Source organism: Mycteria americana, chromosome 11, assembly GCF_035582795.1.
Source record: "Mycteria americana isolate JAX WOST 10 ecotype Jacksonville Zoo and Gardens chromosome 11, USCA_MyAme_1.0, whole genome shotgun sequence".
NCBI classification, from domain to species: domain Eukaryota; kingdom Metazoa; phylum Chordata; class Aves; order Ciconiiformes; family Ciconiidae; genus Mycteria; species Mycteria americana.
Window position 1 is genome coordinate 9,722,716 of NC_134375.1, and position 19,487 is coordinate 9,742,202.

General features: G+C 41.5%; 1 protein-coding gene across 1 annotated transcript; it reads right to left on the reverse strand.

Annotated features, from left to right (window-relative positions):
* Positions 1 to 416: 416 nt before the first annotated feature.
* On the reverse strand, positions 417 to 16,563 carry RBSN (rabenosyn, RAB effector). The gene is made up of 12 exons (XM_075514198.1): positions 16,435 to 16,563; positions 15,571 to 15,861; positions 12,748 to 12,891; positions 10,758 to 10,858; positions 10,067 to 10,112; positions 9,793 to 9,954; positions 8,651 to 8,892; positions 7,711 to 7,781; positions 5,954 to 6,040; positions 5,458 to 5,560; positions 4,966 to 5,040; positions 417 to 4,039 (listed from the first exon to the last, which is right to left on the reverse strand). Exons 2-12 carry the CDS (start codon positions 15,731 to 15,733, stop codon positions 2,909 to 2,911), a joined length of 2,325 nt encoding a protein of 774 aa, XP_075370313.1. The 5' UTR covers positions 15,734 to 15,861; positions 16,435 to 16,563; the 3' UTR covers positions 417 to 2,908.
* Between the last annotated feature and the right edge of the window lie 2,924 nt (positions 16,564 to 19,487).

Sequence of the window (19,487 nt, forward strand, 5' to 3'; positions counted from 1 at the left end):
TAAAGCTACTCTTAAATTAAGACAATTTCCTAAACAGTCTTTAAAAAAAAGCCATACACAGGAGAACTGTGTCTAGATTTATCAACTTCCAGCAAATCCGTTATGCTTCCAAGTCCAGTGCTACTATACAACTCTTGCCTCAAACACTCCTGCTCCCTGCACACAGTCAAAAAACCTTCTAAATCATCATAGCTTCTGCCTGACCAGACAATTACACTATACCTATAATAGTACATAAACATACGATACATTGTACTATATTGCTTGGAATTTGGTAATTGCACATACCTTTAAGTCAGGCTTAAATATGCAAATTACTCTAGAACTGTATTTCAGCATTTCTGAGCCAATGGTTGAGTACAAAATTTCGCACTGATTCAAGCGTCCTGTAAAAATTGTCAAGGACGAACACAGCACAAAATAAACATGTTGTTTTATTTCATCTCTGTTTACAAAGTTTCCATACAGAGTAGTGCATGCAATTTTAACAAAAGTCAATGCTAGTTATTTATTGAGCTTTACAGTTAAGATGTCTTCATTCCGTTGTGCCTTGTGAGCCTCACAGCAGTCTAAATACCAGCATAAGGTCTTCACTTTGGAGATGACTTTAGTATCAGATGTCTAGTCTATCACATTTAACACTGACAAAGATCATGAGGTATGCTAGTCTGTTACCTGCTTGTAAAAATACATGTACAATAAGGATACTTTAATTATTAGTGTATTAGACTGAAAATACAAACAAGGCAGGATAGTTGCAACGAGAAAAAACAACACTTTTTAAATGTGAAAGCTGAAGCCACTGAAATTTTTTTTTCATATTGATACCAAAAAAAGCTTTGGGTTACAGTGCATGGAGCAATCCTCTTGACTAGCAAACAAGTCTGTCTTAAATAACTACCTTATACTATTTCTGTTAAAACAAACAATTCCAGGGATTATGTTTAGCTATCTTAGTATTTATTTTTTGCTGCCCTCGTATATCTGGTGCCACAGTGCACATGCTTTGTTAGTTTATGACCTTTCAGAATTCTGTTATTCATTTCACTTGGTGCAAAATAACACTCAGGGACTCAATCAGCTCTAATAAAACATCTCAGTATAAAAACTTCATGGTCTTAAGACAACCTGTTCTGCACACCTTTCAACTTCAGATTTAGGCTACAGTAAGAACATCAGCTGTCCTTAACTGGCTGCTCTAAGTTATTTTGATCAGTTGCTAGTGCTATTATGTGAGGATATAGGCGGTTTGGTTTTTTTAAACAACAGTTCCACAAGTCCCTACCTCCACTTATTTACAGCAAAAAACTAGAGTTCCTGCTCTTCAGGTAGCATAATTATTTGTGTCTCTAAGATTCTATGCAATGCTTGGGTTACAGCTATGCTAATATATATTAGCAACATAGTTAAAAGACCTGTCCCATTCCATAAAAGTTAACACCTCTAAGCCCACTATTATTAGTGCTATACAGTTTGATCTGCCTGGTTTTCCTCTATTTCAGCTTTACATAAATACACCCTTTAGGCTAACTCCTCCCCACCACCCTTTCAAACACTGATGCCTGATGATGCCTTTCAAAGATAAAAAGCAAAGCAGCTCAGGCTCCACCTTTCACAAAGATACAGGCTGACCTCACCCTGAAGTGATCCTACATTTCTGATACCAATCTTCCACAGCCCAGCTCTAAGCCCTCCTGCATCACAGGTACTGGCCATCACCTAGTCATTCCCCAGACCACAGGATCACAAGATGACTCCAATTTGGAGCTTCTTATTTAAGACAGACATGCCCGATTTTTCGTAAAAACTTCCAAAGGGAATCAAATATGAAAGAGAATTGCTATTTGGCACCATCGGCAGCCATGGACTTCATCTCCCAGCTTTCACAGAATTCCAGTTCAGTGGCACTTCAGCTCTCCATTGTAAACAAGATTTTTGTTCCTTGATTGCTACAAAAAGAGGGTTCCAGTCTCACAAATGACAAACATCATCATTCTGTCACCCACCCAGAGAATTTAAAGGAATGTGTAGATTCCATAAGATAATTAGGAATTGGAGGGTCAGCCTTTACATTATAGTTTGAAATGGTGCTAGCCTGATGCTCTTTTCCCTGGAAATGAGTAGATAGTTGTTCCCTCACAAGCAGGTCTCTGAAGCCAGCATGGCGTGCTCTATTACACTGTAGTTTGTGCTCAGAGCAAATGGGAAACTAAAAGTGATGAAAAGACAGCATCCAAATTTTACTTGGGAATTTTTATAAACACATTAAAAAGTTACTCGTATTAAGATCAGTTATAAAGTTCTTCTCAGTCTTAAAATCCCTTTTATGTATTAGCATTGCACAAAATTGATCTGCAAGCCTGTATATTCTGCACCTCAAAGAATCACAGTAGCCTTTTAACAGCACTTTCTCCTAACACCATTAGGCAATTAAGCTAGCCTGTAACACTGCACTGCATCATTATCAGAGGATGCAGAAGTTTTAGAAAAGTTTTTGTCTCTCTTTAGTCAAAGCCCCACTTGAAAGGCCAATACTACAATACTACAACACTACAACAGAAAGGGGGAAAAGATGACAAACCAACATTGCAGCCATTTCCAAATCATAGTTCCCTATTAGCACTTAAGCACTTTGACCAAAATAAGCACACAGTATGACCAGTTAGCATTAAGAGAGTGTTGTAACATTTTAAAATTTCTTAGTATAAGCATTTGAGACCAGCAGCATACCTCAATAATTCTTTCTTCAAGACTGAGTAGTAGTGGAAATGCCTAATTGAAAGTGCATAAAAGTCAAGATTCTCCCAATTCCCGCTTGTGATCTGTACTCCTGTTAATAAGTATCTGCTCTACCTTCCCATATTTAACAGCAGTCTTAAAATAATTATTACACAGCCCTATTTCTGCTTCAGCAGCTGGATTTCTCCTTCTGCTTTGCTAATGTGCGCTTCAATTCCTTTAAGTTCTCTGTCAGCACCTCCACCTCATCCATTCGTCCACTATGTTTGGCATCAAATATATAAGCTTTGATATTATCTATCTGTTGGAGAAGCAGCTCTTCCTCTATAGCCTCCTCTCCAGAGATGTCATTGCCATCCTCCACTTCAAAGGGATTGGTAGAGGATCCCTCTTCAAATGGATTCCCAGAATTCCAGCTGCCTGCAGGCTTTTGAAATGGATTTTCATCTTCTTCAAAAGGGTTTGAAGTACTGCCAGGTGCTCCATTACTTTGTTCCTCCTCCTCCTCATTTTCAAATGGATTATATGCTTTTTTATTACTCTGCAGAGCTGTGTTAGAGAAGGAAACCATTGGAGAAGTGTCTTTGGCAAATGGGTTAGCAGGATCTTCCTCTAACTGAGGGGTATCTGCTTCATCTTCAAAGGGGTTTAGACAGGCTGTCTGATCTTTGTCACACTGTGGGACATTCTGGGGTTTGAGTGTGAAGGTCAAGTGCTCTTTAGCTGGCAGCTGCTCAACAGCAGGAGTTTCAAAACTTGGGTCCCTTTTGATCTGAGTAATATCCAAATCCAATGCCTGTGCTGTCAAGTTCCGATTCTCTTTTGCAACTTCATGCTGATGCTGCTTGACTTCTCTGAAGTCTAAGGAGCACGTCCTTGAATGCCGAGACATGAATTTGTGGTGTTCTCTTTCCCACTCTTTTTCACGAAGGACCTGAAGTTCCTCCCTCTGCATCTCTTCCTCTTCTGCCTGTTTTTTAGAAAGCTCGATAGCTTTCAGAGTTTGTTGTTGATCATATTCATCCTGAAGCTGCCTCAGGTTCTCTTGCAACATATGGACCTCGTCTATCCTATTAGCTGCCTTTGCTTGCTTAATAAAGGACGTGATATTGTCAATCTGCTGAAGAAGTGGGTCTGCTATCTCACTCTCTCTCGATATGCTTGATGTAGGTAACCAGCCTTCAGACTTCCTGACTGTTCCTTTTTTCAGGTGAATTGCATCACCATTAACTGCAGCTGCAGATCTGGAGATAAAGTCTTTCTGCTTTTCCTCTTGTTTTCCATGTGTTTCGAGAGCCACCTAAAACAAAACACATGTAGTAAGAGAACACCATGAGCTTGAAAAATTCCATTCCAAATATCCATAGGTACAAGAAGTTAGCTGATCTTAGACATTGCTGGCTGTCACTGAAAGGTATCAGCTGCATTTTCGGTTACTTTACAGAAGACGCTTATTTTCATAGTATTACCTAAATGCTTCCCTTCAGTTTGTTTGTGACAATATTGATCAAAATCCCATGACATCTGCCTCTACAAACTTGAGGGCAAGGAGGAGCAGCGACAGTGCTTTATACTGCTTTATGTAGAGAAAAAAAAATGCCTAATGCAACTGTGCAAACAGTGGTCTAGATTGATTTGGACAGTAACCGTATCACATCTGACTACAGCAGACATCTGTAATAGAACATCAGTGTGAAAGGTCACCGGTATCATTATCTTCTGGAGTGCAATGATTCTTATTTCTCAACTTCTACCTCAAGATGAAGCTGGTTTAGTTTACAATTAATGATGTCCTCCCTCCTAACTGAAAAAACCCTCTCTCTCTGAAGAGGCATCCCTATTCTAATATGTCATTTTTCACCACTGAAAGAAGTCTCCAAATTCTACTTGTGCAAATGAACTCCAGAACACAATTTGAAAATCCATGTAAACTAATACTAAGTTTAGGGCTTGCTCTGCATGCACTGCAGCAGAAACAGCATGTGCAACCAAGTCACCGCTGCTTTCTAGGAGTGTTCAGCTGTTCAGTACACACCTACTTATGTTCTGGACAGAATACAATGACGGTGTTACATGAATCCCTGAAAAAGGGTATGGAATGATTAAAAAAAAATGAAAAACTGAAATCCAACGTTAAAGGCAACTATTCATACACACACAGCTACTAGGCTTAAGCCCTTGAAGGAGGTCCTGATACAAGACATAACGGATCTTAACCTGTCTTACCATATGGAGTCTTCTCTTCTTCAGTTCTTCATACTGATCTTTGGTTGGCAGGGACATTAGGCCAAGCAGTTTTTCCTGGCAAAAATTGAAATATTTAGTGTTGCTTGCAGGTATTCAGCCAATTTTCAAGTACTTTAAAAGAGAGATACCACTAACGGAACACCCCAGAAACAAATAAAAGCTGCTTCTACACTGCAGTCACTGCTGCAAGTCTGAGCATGTCTTTGCTGCCGTAACTATACTGCTAGCTAGGTTCACAGCTCAGTGAGAGACAAAGCCAAGATTCACACATTCTCTTAGGTCCCTGAACTCAATCCTGCTCTGACTATACTATCGGTATTCAAGCTAGCTCATTTAAGGCTACCATAGGTCATTAGGGGAACTACAGAAAATGTATAGAACTAAACCTCCTGTCAAAGTAGTTTCAAATTATGGGGATGCCTGGCAGAGAAGAGAAATTTACATTCAGTTCATAACATATGCTCCATTTACCTGAACAAAAAGTGTAGCTGAATATCTTATCATTCTCTGAAGTTGTAGTGTTTTAGGATGAGGCTGGGGATCTTCATGCAAGCCTAGACTCAAAATCTTCTTACTGAATCAAAGCAAACACACAGCCTCATCAGTTCAAAAACAAGGGCCAGCAAAAATGCAACAGAAGGGGAGAGAGACCATATCGGATGAAAGTTTTCTGATGTTCTTTCAGGTAAACCATTCTGGATATTACAAGTTATAACTTTCCACTCCCACCCTTTTTTTTTTGTGCTTAGTTATTTAAGGCTGGAAAAGGAAGTAGAAATTGATGGTGCAAAGGAACAGCATCTACCTTTTCACATGCTTTTTACAACTGAGCAAATTGATTATCCATATGAAGAAGCAGGTATATACTACACAAACACAGACACCAAGAGCTGAGAAAAACTACAGAGAAGTCATAACAGAGGGAGATACACACATGCTGGGGAAGGGGGAGAGAGAGATCTTTTACCTTAAGGCATCTATAAATTCATATACTTTTTGAATCTCCACCCTCAAGTCATTAGCGTGTTCAAGATTGTAGGTTGTCTCCCCAGCACTAAGAAATAAATAGAACTTTATTGTAAGTCATGCATCCAGCTACCGATACATACAACACTAGAAGTTATCCCCAGATGACCACGATTCAACAATGGTAAGAATAACTAACACTAAAGGGGCTGAATGATTTTATTTCAAGCTCATTGTGTTTAAAAAACCTTTCTTTGTGACAGAAGTAGAAAGTGACAATCTTGTGAACATGAACACTTAATAGAAGATCATTTTATTTATGATTGTATTATTATTTACTATTATAGGAGAAATAATATTTTAACACAAGAATGCCACTCAACCAATAATATGTAAAATATACACATACTTAGCAAATGCATCTATTTTGAGTTTTTTTCCCAGGCGACTGGGTGTGGAAAACACACTGACTGAATAGGTAACTATACCATTGACATAAAATAGTTATCTCTACTAACGTTTATCACAAAGCAAAAGCCTACAACCCCACATGTGTTTAATATTTAAAATGCTAGTAACTGACTGTCCACATGGGGACACAATCAATGATATGCACTTTACTAGAATCTCACATTTATTGATAAAATAAATTGGGATTTAACAGGGAAGACTCTTCACCAGTTTTTAGCTTCCCTCTCCTTTTATATCACAAATATAAAAAACAAGGATCACTCTCTCAAAAACAACTTCACCATCAATATGATTCCCGTTTCTGGGACTCACTACTAGTCAGAAATCTTTAATTTTATCAGTAAGAAGTCTGTTGTTTTCTGACATGTGCTTCCATTATCCAAGACATTCATATTTTTACTTTTCTCCCGTTGTCAAGCCACATAACACCAGCTCTCATGAAGTCATGACAAAAAGCAGTAACAGCTTAGCACGTTTTTCACCTTCAATACTTCTTTCTTCCTTCTCAGAGGTGTGTTTTTACAAAAACAGTTTTGTTATGATGAAGGACAGCCTAATTTTCCTACAACCATCAGATCTAAAGGACAGGTACAGAAATATTTGTTAACTTTAACTTCCCAAATGGACATGCTTCATAGTCTAGGACCAATGTGTGTATTTCTCTACTATACAAGCCAGAAGTATAACCTGAAAACCTCTTGCAGATATAGCTGGAGATATAAGTTACTCCAGTGAGAAAATACTACTGCAAGAAATTACGCACAAAAGTGTGATATGTGAATGCTGCTTATCCATTGCAGCACAGGGCAGGCCAGCTAGATTTAGAACAACTGTCAGGTGAAGGTGGTTTGCTTTACACAAGAACAGATGAGAAGCATTCAAAGGATCCTTTGCTGCCAGCACTACTTAGAAGCCATACCATTCAGCTGGAGGTAGTAATATCCTACTTTAACTGTTTCAAAGAGGCTCATTTACAGAACAAGAATTGCAGCCTTGTACTTCCTTTTTGCAAAGATGACATGTGAAAGTATGACAGTGGTGCCTCACTGGGAAGTGGCTTTAAAAAAAAAATAAATCAGACTGCTTCTCTGTATGCAGTGTTACCATTAATAATTCAGTACTACTTTGTTTGAAGAGCATCCCAAAGACAACAGATAGATCTAACACTGCTTTTTCTTATAATTTACACACCTTGCAGCCTTAGCATGCCACTTCCTTACTCCTTTCCACACTTTTGGGGAGGAAAAATACATATATGCATAAACAAAATCAGCAAATGAGGCTTACTTTAGTGATTCTGCCATCCTTATGTATTCTGGAGCCTTCTGGTCAACCTTCTCCATGCAGAGTCGGAGTTTCTTGTTTAAAACAAAACGTATAAAAAAAGAACCTATATTAAAATACTAATGCAAGAACATGCTGACATAAACCTTTCATGCTGTCTGTGCACATTCAAAGTTAACTGTGATAAAAGCCATTTAACTATTCAGGATAACAAGACCCTCCAGTTACCTTCAGAACACAGAGGGCATCATCAGGAACAGAGAAAGACTCCCTGTACCCCTGCAAAGTGAATTTTTAATTCAGAAGCTGTTTTAATGGATGACTTGGGCAACTTCTAGCCTTAAATCTCTTCACAAAGATCACCAACAGAAACTCCCATTAATACTAATCTGGGGGGTTTGCGGACTCTACTGAAAAGATACCTGATGATTGTCAGTACCTGCTTTCAAAGCCTATCTGACCACAACGTTCCAGCCATACACTACTGATTGATATAGATGGTTCAAAAAAGCATTTGCAATCAGCGTGAGGACAAACAGTGCTGACAACATCGAGTTCTATAGTTCCAGCGTGGTCCATCAACAAAGTGCATGGCATATCATTGGTTTAAACAAGAACTGTTCTGAGGAATCCCAGCTGACATAGTTCACAATTTGAAGAGAGGCATCTCAGAACTATTAGTTCCAGGTGATGAGAATGAAGATATAGCTCAAAATTATGTCTGAAGTTATCAGGGGTTATAAATACTATATGGCAAGTGGCTCCATCATTACAGATATATCTTTGTTAAGTGGCATAAACACCCAATAAGAGTCTATTGTAACAGAAGTGAGTATTAAGTCATAAAGTAAGAGCTTGGACATGAGATAACAAGCCAAAAAGCCAATAGTGACAACTGCAGATATACACACTGAGGATGAAAGCAGCAAAGAGTTTGATTTACCTCATAGAGTTTCACAATCTCTGGAGTGTATTCTTTCTCATCAATCTGTTGCTCTCTTTTCAACAGGGTATCTTTGCAGTGCCGACAACAACGGATTCGGTCATCATCCTTCTCATCCAGAACTGAGCTCACGCTGCTTATGCTGCTAATGCTGCCACGGCGGGAGCCATGGACACTATTAGGTGAGGAGTTCGGACTAGTATGAGAACCCAAGGCCTCTTTGCTGGCACTAGTGAGTTTGCCTAAAAATCATACACAGGTAATTTCACAGTGACTGGAGAGGCCAACAGACTTTACCAACACAAATGAATTGCACTTTAACAGAAACTTGACATTCAGGTAATATTGGAAAACCAAGTTGAAATAGTCTGCTGAAAGACATGCAAGGAACCCATGACAACCAAGACAGCAAGTCAGAATTTGGGTCTTCACAGTAAATCCCGCTCCACTCTAAAAGCAGCTAGAGAGCAGACTGCTGAGAACCACCTACTTTGCTTATTCTCATGTTGGAGCTTGCATAGTTATAGAGTAGTGTGTGGAAGAACACGTATCTTAATGCTGTCCATGTTTTGTGCTTGAATGCTCCAAAAAGCATAGTTCATGTCATTTTTTTCCACAGAACATATGGTCTCCTCTCCAATGCACTAGATGAGGAAATTAAAGTTCAAAGGGTTTCTTACAGGCTTGTGGATGAATTTCCTTAATGTCAGCATTTGGACAACTGTGGGCAAGACTGGAAATATCCACAATAGTTTTAAATGTCAAGAACCTTGGCAGTTATAATTCCTAAAGTTAATACCTTCATAGTTATGGTACTCAGTAGAGTAAGACACTAAATATTAATTATATTTACTAGTATATTCACTAGCAGTATATACTACTACTTCTAGTAACTTTTTCAGTGTTTTGTAACACTTCCAAATCCAAAGAAGGAACAGAGACAAAGAATGGAGAAATCATTCTTCTTACTCTGTTTCACAGACAAGTGTCTGCATGAAACTGAATTACACATTAAGGACCAAGTTTTCCACACAGGCAGAATATTACCAGCAGCTTTTTTTTCTAATGGCAAAAGCCAGGATGCAGTTAGCACCCTGAGTGAGCTAAGGAAAGGAGGAATTAACACCACACACTGTACTTACTTGCCAAAGGAAGACTGACAAGTTCCATGCACTTCTTGCACATAATAGACCCACAAAGGCGGCAGTGGTGACGTCGGTTTCGAATACTGAACTTATTGCCACAGTCCGGGCAGAACGGAACATCCTGATCGCTGACCCAAGGCACAACAGACTTCTCTATAGCTGTGATGGAGCAAGACGGGAGGGAATACACACAACGTAAGATATTCATTCAATTAATTCCTCAGCTGGTTAAACTATAGGAGCAAATAGTCTGTGGTAAGCTCATACCCACCTCTTATTTTAGCTGACTCAGTGTTCGCTCTGTCAAATGATGTAAGCTAGAAGATAAACAATACATTCAAAAAAATTGTACTTTTGCAAGAAAAAAACACAACACAACCCAGCCCACCAAGAAAAAGAAACCTGGCATTTTTAAGAGATAGGAGTCTCAGCCTGTTTTACACCAGATTCCTGCAACTTTCCTATTTATTTCTAATGCCATATTCATACAAGTAGTGCTAAACAATGACTGCCAAACCTGTACAAATCAGAGCATTTTGGACATAATCCTTACAGCACCCAACATTACTGCATCTGAGCCAAAATGTAAGTAGATCATTGGTAGATTTTGAAGAATGAGAAGCTGGAAGAATCATAACAAAAACATTAGGGAAAAATTTAGTGAAGTAAAAGATGGAGAAAATATACAGGAAAACACACGGTTCTTGAAGCATGCGGAAGTAGCATCTTCAGCTTGAAAATAGTGCATAGAAACAGAAATCACATCCACAGTACAGGGTCAGACCAAGCACAGTACTCGAGGATAACAAAGGAAAACAGTAATGTGTGAAGAGAGCCATAGTTTAGTGTATCCTTTATAAGGTGCACTGCTAGATAAATGGGCATGCTTCATACTAAAATATGATTTTTTTTAATCTAGGAAACATTCAGAAGGCTGGAATATTAAAAAGCAGCAAATTTACCTTTTCTAACCTGATTATTAACTTATTGACTTCAACTACATAATGATCAATCCTGGCTGCTCGGTGTTTCTTGAAATCAGAAAGATGGCTTCTCATAGCACCTGGAGAGATAACAGAAAGTTTTCATAGTCACCCAGGTGTTCTGTATGGATTTAAATGCATTTAAATGCCTCTTGAAAGACAGCTGTCTCTTCTTTTCACCATTTATTTCTCACGTTCAAATCAAATTTTAAAGACACATTAGAATCCTACATTTTCACAGTGCTGCTCTAAATGAAACATGCAGGTTAAAGCCTTATCTCCAGGCTAGCAATAAACAGTGTTTTATTTCTACTACAGAAAACAACAGGCACTATGTTAAAAAGAACATCTGCAACAATTTCCCCCCCCCCTCTTCATCCCTCAGTTATATTTGGCAAGCTGTTATCAACTAGTAGTATTCTCAAAACCAACCAACTCCCTTTAGTTTCCTGGCTACATGTTGAACAAGGGGAAGAGGCAGGTCCAATGATTACTGGAGGTCTATGCCACAGCAATTTCTCTTTCAGACTTCTGATCATCCTTCCACCTTTAGGGGTCTGAATCAAACCCTTGATGACAGCTCAAATTTACAGAAAACTGATCACCAAGTACACAAAAGAACAACACAGCACCTATTTAAGAACTGTACAACTCATACTTGACAACGCTGGTTTCAAGTTTAAGTTTTGATCCTTTTCTGAGTAAGATGAGCCAGGTATTAAAAATCAAAGTTACAGACAAAAAAAATAATCTTCTTCTGACTGGTAGAACACAGAATCAGATGTTGCTTTTTGATACTACCTATGTAAGTGTAAGAATCTCACTTCCTCATGCTAATGAAATAACCAAAAAACCTCCAAAGCTGAATTCAAAGGAATGAAAGGGCCCTTCTGGATAACTGAATTCAGTTATGCTGAACTGCTTTGGAGACATCACACAGTTCCTTTCACAAATCCACCAAATCCCATCCTAAAATCCGTAAAGGTTCTCTTCTCCACTCTGATCAGAAAACAGTTCTCACTTCTCTAATGTTCAGAAACCTTCTGCTAGTTCACTGCCTAAATTTATTCTTATCTAATATTTATACTATGATTGCTGCTGAAATAGTTACAAAGTCAAAAGTATAATAATCTACAGAACTCAGACTCTGCAGATGCAAAGGACTAAGTCCTAGTCTGTCAGCAGCACAGGGGAAACTTTCTCAAGATCCACCAGAGATAGTGCTGCTTCCTCCCCCTCAGAATAACCATAATATTTCAGTAATAGTAAGAGGCAATTTCCAGTAGCAGTATTTGTAATTACAGGCTCAGTCAACTTATCCTTGAAATTCTACAAATATAGATTTATATTCAGAAGGGTGGGTTTGGGGTTAGGGATTTTTGTTTGTTTTGTGGAGGTTTTTTGCCTTTTTTTTTTTTCTTTAAGTAAATCTCTCTTTAATGAGAGATGGTCTACACCTCAAATCCAAGGAAAAAGCTGAAAGAGTTTACATCAATGGACAAGCTTTTTGTCAGACATGTAAACTAACAACTACTTTAAGTGTAGCCCAAAAGCTGGATATTTTTTATAGCTATATCTTAATTCTTAATTAGATTATCTGTTTTGTAAAAAGCCAGAAGAGGGTTGCAGAACAGCTCAATGAAGCTAGATGCACAGAGGTAAACACATATCCTCAAGCCTCAACAGCTCAGGCACAATGACATGGCCAACAGCTATCCTGCTCTCAAGGTTAGTTGGGGTACTGATTCTATACATTTCCCCCCTCCCCCATTATCTGCATTTTCCCCATCACGCCACACAATGTAGGCAGGCTGCACAAAATCAATATGCAAACCATAACACCATGCTACAGCAAATCAAACGCAATGCAGACACAATTCCATGCAACTTCAGCCATACTGTAGCACTTTTCCAATTAAGGTTAAAAGAAAAGTTATCCCCACTGCATATCGCTTTCTAGCTCTCCTACCTACTTCCTGGGGCTCCCACATGTAAGGATCTACTCCACCATAGCTGAATGACTCATATCGTTCCTGAGATCCAGAATCAGCTCTGTCATCTCCTTCTCGTTTCAGCAATTTCTTCTTTGCTCTTTTGGCCTTCTGGACTAGATCTGAAAAAGATAAACCCAAGTTATCAAACATGGTGGGTAGTCACTGAATATTTGTCACATGAAACCAGTATGGAACGTTCCTCATCTTTTAGCACAAGTCTTTTTCCTTGACAAGTTTATCCTCAGCATGTTCTGTTTAGAACCAGAATGCGATTCAGAGAATCACAGATGACATGAAATGCTCTTTATTATCTGTCATAAAGTAGCGCTAAGGTCCTAATGACAAAACAGTAGTTTTAGACACTCCATTCAGGGACTTCACTGTAAAACAGCAAGCTGTCTTAAACTAGGGAACCCGTTTCGCAGCATTCTAGGACATCATACAGATAATATCCTAATTCTCTTAATTCCCAATGATTTTCTTAGGATTCAAGGATGTTCAACACTTTCTTTGTCTTGTTGCACAAACTAAGAATTTCAGTGTGCTTGTACACCTAATAATTTCAAAAGTACTAAACAGCCCAGTGCATTATCTCATATGAATGCTAGTGAGAGGAGGGCAGTCTCCTGGGCCAAAAAAGGCCAGGAACTTGAAACTTCAGAGCTTTTATTGCTCTTGCAGCTATGTTCCTCTCTGGATACTAGCAGAAGTTGAGGGCACTATTCTTGCCAAACACCTTCAGTATCTCCGTGAACTAGATCTTTTACACATCAAGCTTCCTAACAAGCTCCTGGGAACCATGAGTTAGCATGTCCTTTCATATTTCTAATTTTCTTATTTAGTGTCCAAAACAATGGAGCTTGCACCTTGACCTTCCTGCAGTCTGTCCCCCTCGAGCTTCAGCCACTAGGGCTGTGCCAGCAGGCCCCTCCTGCAGACATCACACTTCCTAGCAGTTTTTCAGCCGCTGAAGTTATGCTACCTCCCAAAATGACACTCAGTGATATAAAACACATTTCTCAACAAAACTGTGTCAGGTTGGCAAGGGCTTTGCTAGCATTGTAACATCACCTAAGAAACAGGATTTCTCCTCCCCTCATCTACTCTCAAGCCAGCATAGCAAATGCCAGCCAGGCACTGCAGTTTAAGTGAAGTTTACACTAAATAGAAAATATATTTGTACTCAAGACTTTGGAAGTCTGACATACTCAAAAAGAAGCAGACATGCCTCATGGCTTTGCCAAAGACAGAAAAGCTTTTCAAGCAAACTTCATAATCTTGTTTGCCATGAAGTCAAACTTAACCACCTCAGTATGACTCAACTGCAGTAATAAGGTGATCTGTAAGCATTTCTAGAACTCCACAATTAGGATAGCTGGAGTTCAGCACAAAGTCATGTAATCTCTTGTTATGCACAGTTTGAACACTAGTCCCTAAAACAGGTAATTTAACTAGGTGATTCTGCTGGCCTTCCTTCTTCTAGAAGGGACTTCACTGGATAGACCTTAACATGAATAACTAGGACAGAAAGTAAGCAGACAAAACCAACATCCTTCATGCAAGAACACATATGCCTGAGAAGTCACAGAACATTATTTTAGATTAAAAGAACACTAGAGAGAATAAAATCAAAATGCAGGTGTTTTGTATTAAATAAAAGAAGCCTTGGGGAAGTCTTACCAAGCCCAAGTTATTGTTGTTTTCTTTCCTCTTATCACAGTGAAAACCATATTGTTGTTACGGTTTAAACGCTCCACAGAAGCATCTGTGATTCAGCTCTTACAGCCCTGTACCCATGATGAGAACATGACTGCAGTACTGACCAGTCTACCTTCACCGTCTGAGAAGAGCACAGTGCTAAGAGCCAAGAAGCAGCCAGACTGATGGAAAGCTTAAAGATTCATGAAATATTCAACTGTGCTACCCTTAAGATAGGCTTGTTAAAAACACAAACTTTTCACTGAGAAAAGAGACTTTTGAAGTAATAATCATCAATCGCGGGGGGTGGAGGGGGGAGTAAAAATTCAGGACTGCCAGGCCACTCTCTCTTGTATAATAAAACAAAACCAGAAAGATTTTTGCAGGGAACACACAGCATTATCACCAGTTTTTGCACATTTTTCTCTCAATGTAAAATGACCCTGGGTATGCGAGGGGGGTAAAAAAAAGAGAAGTATTTTAGTTGACCAGAAATCAAGGGGATTTTTCAAACACCAGTAAAAGTTGGTAATCCATAGCGCAACCCTGGGACACTCCCAGCATCTACTGCCAGCTCCACCACCCACATTCTTTCCCACCTTCTTCCACCAACAACCTTCCTTAGCTGTACACTTTAACTGCGACTACAGTCTTACCTACTGTCAAAATAAGGGATTAATGAATTGGTACTTGGCAAGCACCAGAGATTCCCCATATTCTGCAAGGTCTTCGAGTAATGCTTGGGAATTTATCTGGCTTACAGTATAAATCAGAGTTTTCAGATGACAACAAACAAACAAAAAAGCCCAAAAGGCCAATAATAAAAATCATGCATCAAATCATACCTTTGAAGAGCGATGTCTTTTAAATGCCTGCTTTAGAATTTACTTATTGAAAGTACTGGGAATAATGTAAAAATTATGCCTTGGCCTAGGGTGATTTATAGAAAAATGGAACCCCATACCTCACCTGTAACTCACAAAATTAATATTTTAGTACTCTTAGACATTTTGAGAGCACTCGCAGTACAAGCAGCTTTTGCCGCATGGAATTTTACACGGCAAAAATGAACGCATTGAAGCAGCTGTCACGCCTCTTACTTTTGAGCTGTCCCTTGACATCTCTGTCCTCACTTGAGTGCTCTTCTTCGTAGTGCGACTGAAGCTGGTAGAAAGACTGGAGGTCCTTCAGGCAAAGAGGGCACAGAAAGCCCTCCCTCATTTCCCCCGGGTCTCCGAAGGGCGGCGGACAGCCGGATGCCATGGCGGCCCGGCCGCTGGCGGACAGCGCTCGCTCCCCGACTTCAGCAGCAGCGCGGCAGCACGGGGCACGGCCGCCTGGCAGGGACGGAGCGCGGGCAGCGCGGGAGCGGCATCGTCCTTCGCGGCTTTCTGAAAGAAACCCGGGCAGCGGCGTCGGGCTGGCGGCACGGCTTCACCCCACGCCCTCCCTGGTCCCTCCGCGGCCCAGCGGGCGCCCACGCCGAGGCCCCGGGCGGGGCGGGGGCCGCGTCCCGCCGCGCCGCATGCGGCACCCGCTCGGCCAGCAGCGCCCGTGCGCGTCCCGCCCGGTGCCCGAAGGCCCCGCACGGGGGGGGAGGAGACAGGCCTATTCGCGCCTCTGCTTTGGCAGGAGAAGCCGGGCGGCGAACGACAAACACCGAACGGCGGACACGGCCAGCACGGAGGCCCGGGCCCAGCGCTGCCCGCCGCGCCGCGCCGCCCCGCCCCGCCCGGCTCGGCTCGGCTCGGCTCGCCCCTGGCGGCGGGGGGGCTCCTGCGCAGGCGCAGGGAAGCAGCACACGCCGGGCCCGTTGCCCCCCGCGCGGCCGGGGCGGGGGGCACGCAGAGAAAGGGGTGGGGCTTAGCGCTCGCGCCGACGGCCGGAGGAGCGGCCGTTGGGGGCCCCCGCCCCGCCCCGCCCGAGGGGGGCCGCCAGCCCTGAGGCGGGCGGCTGGGCCTCACCTCAGCGCCTAGGCAGGAGGTGCGTGTCTCCAACAGCAGGGAAGGCGCGGGTCGCCGCGCTCCCACCCGCTCGGCGTCCCGGCTGCCCGGGAGCGGTAGAGCCCGGCGGAGGGCGGGGCGAGCACCGAGATATCGATGGGCGGGAAGGGTGGGGACAAGGAGGGCTCATCCGGGACCGGAGGGAGACGCGAGGCCCAGTTAAGGCGTGCGCTGCCAAGCGCAGAGCTATCGATGGAGGGCGAGGTCGGCGGGGCGGTGGCGGGGAGGGGGAGTCTCCCCTAAGGGAGCTGCGGGGGTCGCTCCCCTGTTTTCAGCCACCCTGGAATAGGCCCTCGTCACGGGGCCTGCTGGAGCGTCCCGAGGCTCGCAGGTGTGTATGAGAGAGGCAGTACGAGACCGTGGTGACAGAACCCTCTCGGGAGCGGGACGGCGTTGCCGCGCTCGGGGCGGGGGAGGCTGGCCCCCTCTCTGGCCTCCCGCTGTTTCGGGACATCTCGCATAACACCTGCCTCTTCTGCTAGCTGCTGGTGGTTTTGTGCTTTTTATCCTTATTACTGAGCACGCTGCGAAGAGAACCAGCGTTGCTAACAACGACAAGCTTGATGTTCCTTTCTTAGCCTGCCAAGTCATTCAAAAAAAGGTGTTCCAAAACTGTAAACCATAGCAGTAAATGACATGCTACTCACAGAGCCACAAATAGAATCCAGGACTCCCACTACTGCTTGTCCTTGCCGCTTGACAAATAGTTGTGTAAATCAATGACAGAAGCTTTTCAATATCCCCTTTCTGTTGCTAGTTTCTGTTTAGTCTCACTCAACCGGCAGAAATCTGTGCTGTCTCACATTCCCAGGTGTATGGCAGAAATAATAGGAGTGTGTAACCATACTTCTGCTTCATCTGTTAGAATTACAGGCTTTTGGAGGCAGAGATTTTCTTACGTGACGATGCTATTTACACTTGAGTCCTATCCATTAAAGGTGGATTTTCACTGTTGATGTCCTGCACTTTTATCCTTGAAGTTCAGTCATTGAAAACATTTTCAACAGGGATTGGGGGTGTGGGAGAGTGGGTGTTTTCCCAGGCATGAATTATAACTAGATGCCCAACTCCTAGGGACTTCAAATCCCAACTAAAGCATATCAGATGGTCCCAGATGGGATAAGGGATTCATCTACAAGTTGGTTTTAGTAGTCATTCTAAGTTTTGGTTTCATTCCTGCAATCTGGTCTTTGTGGGCTGACTATTACATGACCACTCTCAGCACCTTGTCACATCACCAATGAATTTCACCTGATTTGCATTTATAGTTCCATCATCCAGCAAAAGTATAATGGGAAATCAAAGTCTTAAAACTGAACTGATTTAAACCATAGGAGCAAATCAATGTTATCAACAGCCAAACTCTCTGATTTTTTAAATGTACAGTTTCCTGTTAAGAACCATTACGGTCTGATTTTCAAAACCATGCAGTCTTGATTCAGCTATGAATAGAGAAACAGGCAGCTGTGGAAATAATGTAGAACCCCAGTTACAGTCACCTTCCTATTCAGCATGCAAAACACAGACTCAATTTCTCTTTGATATTAAAAACTGATAAGAGATCTTACCATGCTGTAAAAGCTGCCCTGGTCAGGTAGTCTCCCTGCAGTGAACTCAGGTAAATTATAAGCTGTTAAGCTTTTTTTAGAAGGTATGATTGATTGTTACATTTTAAAAATTTGTTCAGTAAGTTAAGGGGCTGTATTAACCCCAAGGTCTTAAGAACCCAAAAATATTTTAAAGTGTTAACCAGTTTCATTTTAAAACTTGAAAAGTCCTCAGCCTGTAGGGAGTAGAAATGAAACTAGCAGTGTATGTAGAGAGACAGTACTTAAAGGATGAAAAGGAAAAAATAGAAGTAACCATCTGACTTTTCATACTGCTTTTGTTATATAAAAAGTGTATTTCTGGCCTCTTCCAGACTTAGTTGGAAGAATTTAACCACAGATGGAACAGGCCTGCCAAGATGTGCTCAATATACTCAGTCCTGAGCTGGCAAAGCCTTCTAGCATGCGCATCTCATCAAAGCTCCTGGGTTTTCTCATTGCATAGGCCTATATTTGGAATTGGGGCTTCAATTAATAAACATCTTCTCTCATTACTGTCATCCTTTACTCTCCTCTTTTTTTCCCTGATGCCTGTTTTCTGATCTCTCTTACTGTGTTCACACCTTAAGAAGGCACCTTTTCCTGCAGAAGTATGTGAGTCTTGAATTCAAGCAGGGTTAGTCTCCTGTGATCTTTCTCAATAGGGAATGGTTATATGCGTCAGTTTCAGGCCCAAGACTTCAAGCCTTGTCTGAACAGGGAAGACCCTGGAACAGTCTTTGTGGAATAGCAGTTATTCTACATTAGCTCCTATATAGTCTCTTACTCTTTTCGTGAGCATCACATTCAAGCACCCATGTTACAGAAAAAAACAGAGGGGGAACAAATTTGGGATAGCTACAGCACTTTGCATTTCTGCTTTCCCAGATTCATATTAATTCTGAGAGTGTTCCTTATCTTGGCAAATCCTGAGATTAAAAGCTGTTGAATGCAGGAATTACGATACTTGCTTGTTTCTGTAATACAGCTAGCAGATTTTTGGGCATTCAAGTATGCTTCTAATAGTAAGTGCATCTGCTTAGTGCTGGAAAATTCAAATTATTACCTCTGTGATAATGCCAGCAGAGTCATTTCATGCCATTGTCTGGGGCAGGCACACAGGAAAGCACACTTCATGGAAAGCATTAAGGATGTGGATTATGCTCACAGTTTTGAAATTGTCTTTAATTCTGTACTATGTGAGTTGTCTTTTACAGTTCTGAAAGAAGTCAAAGGAAGGCACTGCAGGCAAGCTTTAAGGGAACAGTTTGTAAATCAAATTGTATTTCCCTTTGATTCACCAAATGTGAGTTTGGCCCTCAGCCTCCATTTTTTCCACTTGTTTATGTCTTATGATACTCACTTATGCAGAAGTATCCCTGTATTACCCCATCTATCTGCTGTATCTTTCAGACTGGAAGCTAAGAA